General features: G+C 48.3%; 1 protein-coding gene across 1 annotated transcript in view; it reads right to left on the reverse strand.

Moving 5' to 3' along the window:
• Positions 1 to 7,353, reverse strand: part of RNF11 (ring finger protein 11) — a 47,202-nt gene extending 39,849 nt beyond the window's left edge. The window contains exon 1 of the mRNA XM_056532312.1: positions 6,849 to 7,353. Coding sequence (XP_056388287.1) covers positions 6,849 to 6,971 — 123 coding nt within the window. The 5' untranslated portion in view covers positions 6,972 to 7,353. The remainder of the gene's footprint in view (positions 1 to 6,848) is intronic.
• Positions 7,354 to 7,597: the final 244 nt, after the last annotated feature.

Below are 7,597 nucleotides of genomic sequence, written 5' to 3' on the forward strand. Positions count from 1 at the left end.
AACGTCATCGCGTCGCTGTGCACGCCGTCCAGTCATCCAATAGGAGCGGCGTGCGTAACAACGTGATGGCGGCGACGGAGCGCGCAAATGCCGGGGAAGCAGAGGCCTTGCCGGAGCGTCGGGGACACCTCGGAGACTCAGCGACATCCCGGGCAGCGGTGACGGTCCGGAGCGGCGGGGACACATGAGTACAACTTCCTCTAACAGTGGTCTACAACCTGCGGACCTCCAGATGTTGCAAAACTACAACACCCAGCATGCCCGGACAGCCAACGGCTGTCCGGGCATGCTGGCTGTTGTAGTTTTGCAACATCTGGAGGTCCGCAGGTTGTAGACCACCGTCCTATACTTTACATTGCAAGGATCCCTCAACATACGATGGTTTCAACATACGATAGTCTGTTTGGAACAGATTACCATCGTATGTTGAAGGACCACTGTATGTTTGTTTGGCTGGTTCTGTGGAAAAGTCTTGTATGGGAGAAATCTTAATGGCGGTCTAGGCCAGATAGTGAAGAAAAAATAAACAAACAACTCCGATTAGAGAAGAATTCACCTGTAAATCGGGGGACTGGAGAGATAGGGAGAGGAACAGGGGGCCTGTTATAGAGGGAAGTAAAGCATATGAATTATACTATAATCATTACAAAATGTCTCTAATATGTGGGTACAATTCTTTGGGAATGGGCTGTCAGGGGGTACTCAGGAAAAAAAGGTTGAGAACCACTGCTCTAATCGGTGCTTTACCTTTAAATAAAACCTCCCAAGATACCGGGGGGCATAGTCTGTGCACAGCTGAGCCGTGTTTACACAGCTTGTACATACATGTTACACAACCCGACATGAGTGCCGAACATAGCTCTAGACATAGTCCACCCAATTCGCACTGTCAGCACCTCTACAACGGGGGGCAGACCCATCCATCAGCTGCCAGGAACCATCTGGCCAACGCTGTTGTGGTAAAGCGGCACGGTCAAGTTTATTGACACCCAAGTTACTTTCTATGGCCGTAAGGCAGCGTTTCCCAACAGGGTGCCGCCAGCTGCTGGAATTGTAGTTTTGCAAAAAAACTAGAGGTACTATGGTTGGGAAAAAGTGAAATAAGGGTATGTCCACACTTTCCAGGTATATGCTGATATACTGGCAGAAAGGTATGCCAACATATAGCCAGAGTATACTTGGAAATTAACCAAAGTTTAGTTTGGTTTAGTCTACTGTACTTGTATACTCGCAATGTAGTGAACATAGCCTCATATGGGAGGATCATAAGACTTTCTTGTTCCACTGAAAACACTTGCACACTCAGCCAAGCTGAGCATGCATGTGTATAAGGTCAGCAGGAATAGCAGTCAGTGACAGCTATTGAAGGTATATGGGCCCCTTACATTACAAAGGGAGACTATCGCGCAGCCCATGCCATGACATTATCTCTATGGCACTACAGCATAGGCTGGCACTGTATGAGCCATAGAGAAAGTGTTCAAGGCCCTAACGATTGGCATCACATTCATGTAGCATACAGATCTAGACATGGGCATGGCGCAACTGTCGCTGTGGACATTGGCAGATACATTGGCTTCAACTGCCTGCAATATGGTGGTTAAGCCCAAGCCAAGCCTTAAACCAATATTTTGCAGCACCTCCTTCCACTTAGGCCACTGTTTCCCAAGCCTTCGGCTGTCCAGGCATGCTGGGTGTTGTAGTTTTGAAACAGCTGGAGGCACCCTGCTTGGGAAACTTTGGCTGTCCAGGGATGCTGGGAGTTGTAGTTTTGAAACAGCTGGAGGCACCCTACTTGAAACAGCTGGAGGCACCCTGCTTGGGAAACTTCGGCTGTCAAGGCATGCTGGGAGTTGTAGTTTTGAAACAGCTGGAGGCACCCCGCTTGAGAAACTTCGGCTATCCAGGCATGCTGGGAGTTGTAGTTTTGAAACAGCTGGAGGCACCCCGCTTGGGAAACTCCGGCTGTCCAGGCATGCTGGGAGTTGTAGTTTTGAAACAGCTGGAGGCACCCTGCTTGAAACAGCTGGAGGCACCCTGTTTGGGAAACTTCGGCTGTCCAGGCATGCTGGGAGTTGTAGTTTTGAAACAGCTGGAGGCACCCCGCTTGGGAAACTTTGGCTGTCCAGACATGCTGGGAGTTGTAGTTTTGAAACAGATGGAGGCACCCTGCTTGGGAAAGTTCGGCTGTCAGGACATGCTGGGAGTTGTAGTTTTGAAACAGCTGGAGGCACCCGGCTTGGGAAACGGTGACTTAGGTGAATGGTGATGGAACGCCTGGTAAGGCACAGTGGTATTCGGGCCCCAATTGATCAATCAGACACTGTTCACATACCAGGAATGTTTATCATAGGGAAGTTACTGATCACAGTTAGACATTAGATTGACCTTGGATCCTGCTGCAATGTTGAAATCAGTGTATCCCAACCAGGTTGCCTCCAGTTGTTGCAAAACTACAACTCCCAGCGTGCCCGGATGGGCAAAGGTTGTAGTTTTGCAACAGTTGCAGGCACCGCGGTTGGGAAACACTGATCGAGGAAGTCTTAGGTCTATATAAGCCCTTAAAGGGGTACTCCGCAGAAAACTTTTTCTTTTTTTTTTTTATAAATCAACTGATACCAAAAAGTTAAACATATTTGTAAATTAATAACCTTTATAGGTGGTGTTAGCACTTATACATATCAGATAGCTTTCCTGCTATAGATATGTGTATACAGTGGTCCCTCAAGTTACAATATTAATTGGTTCCAGGACAACCATTGTATGTTGAAACCATTGTATGTTGAGACCAGAACTCTATGGAAACATAGTAATAGGTTCTAAAGGCACCAAAATGTCATTCGAAAATAGGAAAAAGTGAGAATTAAAGAAAAATAAGTAGATATCTAATATAGACAAAGCAAATCCTTACATATAAAAGTAAGAAAGATCTGCTGGGAGCTGTAAATCACTGTCTAGGTCAGTGTTTCCCAAGCAGGGAGCCTCCAGCTGTTGCAAAACTACAACGCCCAGCATGCCCGGACAGCCAAAGGCTGTCCGGGCATGCTGGGAGTTGTAGTTTTGCAACAGCTGGAAGCACCCTGGTTGGGAAACACTGGTCTATGTAGAGGACAGGAGCTTCTTCAGGGTCCTGTACAGTACACACAGTGTCCTAAAAAAGTAACATGGAGCCGCCCTCATCTGGTGTCCACAGGAGCAGGTAACCCTGGCACAGGTAAAGAGTACAGAACATGTAATACCTCCCTGTACTGTAGGGGGCACTACCAGACACCAGTCAGTGCATGCACTTCAGTAATACAGGGGTTTTACCAGTGAATGCCCATTCTGATTGGTCAGTTCTTCCAGCCATTGACACGATTACCAGATCTGGACTTTCTGTACATTGTAGGTTGAGTCTGGTTTCAAGTTACAATGGTCCAGAAAGGACTATTGTATGTTGAAACTATTGTATGTTGAGGCCATTGTAAGTTGAGGGATCACTGTATGTTGGTTTCCGCTGCGATATAGAATAGGTGGTCTCTATAATAAGGGCAGTGTGGATGGCACTTAGTGACCTGGTTTTATACCAGATGATTTAACTGCTATAGATTAAATAAAAGTAATTCTTCACCTTTTATCTATGCCCCATTGCAGGAAATCTATCAGATATGTATAAGCGCTAACACCACCTATAAAAGGTTATTTATTTTTGGATTCACAAATTAATGGTTTAACAAGGAGCCATTCAGGGGTGTTCAAGAAGCTACAACTTTTTCCATAGTGCCGGTGTTTAAAGTATTACAAGATTTGTAAATTACTTCTATTTAAAAAAAAAAAAAAATCTTAATCCTTCCAGTACTTATTAGCGGCTGTATACTACAGAGGAAATTCTTTTCTTTTTAGATTTATTTTCTGTCACAACCAAAGTGCTCTCTGCTGACACCTCTGTCCATGTCAAGAACTGTCCAGAGCAGTATATGTTTGCTATGGGGTTTTTGTCCTGCTATGGACAGAGGTGTCAGTAGAGAGCACTGTGGTCGGGAAAGAAAATAAATCTAAAAAGAAAAGAATTTCTTCTGTAGTATACAGCCGCTATTAAGTACTGGAAGGATTAAGAATTTTTTATAGAAGTAATTTACAAATCTGTTTAACTTTCTGGCATCAGTTGATTTAAAAAAACTAAAAAAGTTTTCCACCGGAGTACCCCTTTATAAGCCCGCCGGATTTGTGGGACTATACAAGATTTTTTTTTCTTCTTGCCACAATGTAAAGTGTCACAGAAAAATCTCAAAAGTGAAAGAATATTTGGGATGGAGGAATTGTTTGTCATCATGCCAGGAGCGCAAAAAAAAAGGCACAAGTTCTAGTCTTGACCCGTCACAGCCACATGACACTGTACTGATGAAGGGGACACTGACAGGTAACCTACCTGTTATACAACAGACAATGATGACACACGCCGCCATTTTCTACGTAATGAGGACAGTGCTGTATTATAATGATATAGTCAGGGGTATCAAACTCCCGGACGCGGAACGAAATTTTGCGGCTCGCACCAGGGATCTGGAATTTGTATCGTCCGACGCCCAGGACATGCAGTTACGGGCGCCGGGCAGGCGATTTCTTTGGACAAGCAGGGCTAAATGCCGGAAGACTTCACACACTTCAGCAAACACTGCTACATGAGACCCGGTGCACATGACGGGGCAACCAGTCTTGCCCCGTCACTAAACTGCTACTTACATATGCCTGCGGGGACTTCCTGGCGGAGGTGCGCTCGGTGAGTGACAGCATCACAAGTGCTGCGCAGGGACGCCGATGTGTGCAGAGCGTGCGATGATGTCACATAGCGTGCGCCTCCACCAGGAAGTCCCCGCAGGCAGATGTAAATAGCGCTGTCCAGGTGGGGAATCTGTGCTAATGCTAACTAATGTGGGGAATCTGTACTGTGCTGCGCTACCTAATGTGGGGAATCTTTACTGTGCTGCGCAACCTAATGTGGGGAATCTTTACTGTGCAACTGCCCCCCCCCCGACAGTAGCACCCCCATCATCCGTCAGCTCATGCTATTACCATAGGGGGGTAGGGGGAATGGTGGATGATGATGGGGGCATTATATGTGAGGGGGCGCACGATGGGGGCATTATATGTGAGGGGGCGCACGATGGGGGCATTATATGTGAGGGGGCGCACGATGGGGGCATTATATGTGAGGGGGCGCACGATGGGGGCATTATGTGAGGGGGCGCACGATGGGGGCATTATATGTGAGGGGGCGCACGATGGGGGCATTATATGTGAGGGGGCGCACGATGGGGGCATTATATGTGAGGGGGCGCACGATGGGGGCATTATATGTGAGGGGCGCACGATGGGGGCATTATATGTGAGGGGCGCACGATGGGGGCATTATATGTGAGGGGCGCACGATGGGGGCATTATATGTGAGGGGCGCAGGATGGGGGCATTATATGTGAGGGGCGCACGATGGGGGCATTATAGGTGAGGGGCGCACGATGGGGGCATTATAGGTGAGGGGCGCACGATGGGGGCATTATAGGTGAGGGGCGCACGATGGGGGCATTATAGGTGAGGGGCGCACGATGGGGCATTATAGGTGAGGGGCGCACGATGGGGGCATTATAGGTGAGGGGCGCACGATGGGGGCATTATAGGTGAGGGGCGCACGATGGGGGCATTATAGGTGAGGGGGCGCACGATGGGGGCATTATATGTGAGGGGGCGCACGATGGGGGCATTATATGTGAGGGGGCGCACGATGGGGGCATTATATGTGAGGGGGCGCACGATGGGGGCATTATATGTGAGGGGGCGCACGATGGGGGCATTATATGTGAGGGGGCGCACGATGGGGGCATTATATGTGAGGGGGCGCACGATGGGGGCATTATATGTGAGGGGGCGCACGATGGGGGCATTATATGTGAGGGGGCGCACGATGGGGGCATTATATGTGAGGGGGCGCACGATGGGGGCATTATATGTGAGGGGGCGCACGATGGGGGCATTATATGTGAGGGGGCGCACGATGTGGGGCATTATATGTGAGGGGGCGCACGATGGGGGCATTATATGTGAGGGGAGCACGATGGGGGCATTATAGGTGAGGGGCGCACGATGGGGGCATTATATGTGAGGGGGCGCACGATGGGGGCATTATATGTGAGGGGAGCACGATGTGGGCATTATAGGTGAGGGGCGCACAATGGGGGCATTATAGGTGAGGGGCGCACGATGGGGGCATTATATGTGAGGGGAGCACGATGTGGGCATTATAGGTGAGGGGCGCACAATGGGGGCATTATATGTGAGGGGCGCACGATGGGGGCATTATATGTGAGGGGAGCATGCAGCCCAGCCTCACCCAACTGCTACCTCCAGTGGCCCCTGATAATTTGAGTTTGAGACCCCTGATATAGTCACATATACAAGTGTATACAGGACAAAAGCAGATGATATATATATATATATATATATATATATATATATATACACACACAGACACACACACAGATACGTCATACCAGATATAAACATACACACAATAGATACATTGCTCAACTCGGTTTAGTGTAAACATATACAGATGGCACATACACACAACATATAGGTGAGCATATATAGATTATGGATACATTCAACATACATGATACACAGATATTTATACAGATACAGATGATGGACACACTAAACATACATACATGATACAGTACACAGAATATATGTGTGTATGTATCATGTATGTATGTTAAGTGTATCCATCATCTGTATCTGTGTGTGATTGATATATATATATATATATATATACACACACACATCCATAGGAGTCTGTCTATTTGTGACATTACCTGGTATGGGGGCGGCGGCTCCTGGTCCCCGTCATTGCCATCCCCATAACTCGCCCGATCAGACTGCGACTCGTGCAGCAGTGATATATCGTCCGATGTCGGTGACTTTAGGCAGTTGCCCATGTCGCCCCCCTATACCGTCTCCTCTCTACAGCTTACACGGGGCCTCCTCCGCTGACACCTCACAGGGCTCTGTACAATGGCTTCTATCTCCGCCCTCCTCGGTGTGACCCGGAGCCCCGGCCGCTGTTCGCTCTCCCCCCTTCCCCCGGGGCCGGTCAGCCTCTCTCTCCGCTGCGCTCCGCCAAGATAACGGCCGCCATTACTGATCCCAGCGCTCACAGACACGGCGTGACGTCACTGCCAGCCGGGAGGAGACCACGCCCCAGTGTTTGTGTCTGGGAGGAGGACGGTCACGTGGTGTGCGGCACCACCCTTTCGCTGCCGGGTGCTGTTCAGAACAATGGCCACTTCTGTGTATGTGCGTCTTATTGTCAGACACTACTCTCCATGTCTAAACACTGTTTAATAATAAAATGGTCGGGTGTTGCCCATAGCAACCAATCACAGCTCAGCTTCCATATCCTAAGGAGCGCTGGTAAAATGAAAGTAGAGCTGTGATTGGTTGACAATTATACTATTCGAGTACTATGAAGTCCACACACTTACGTTATGTACCAAAACAAGACTCAATGTCGCATACTTTTTTTTAAAGTATACCTTTTTATATGGTATACAATTGCATATAT

This window comes from Hyla sarda, chromosome 7 (assembly GCF_029499605.1).
Source record: "Hyla sarda isolate aHylSar1 chromosome 7, aHylSar1.hap1, whole genome shotgun sequence".
Taxonomy (NCBI): Eukaryota; Metazoa; Chordata; class Amphibia; order Anura; family Hylidae; genus Hyla; species Hyla sarda.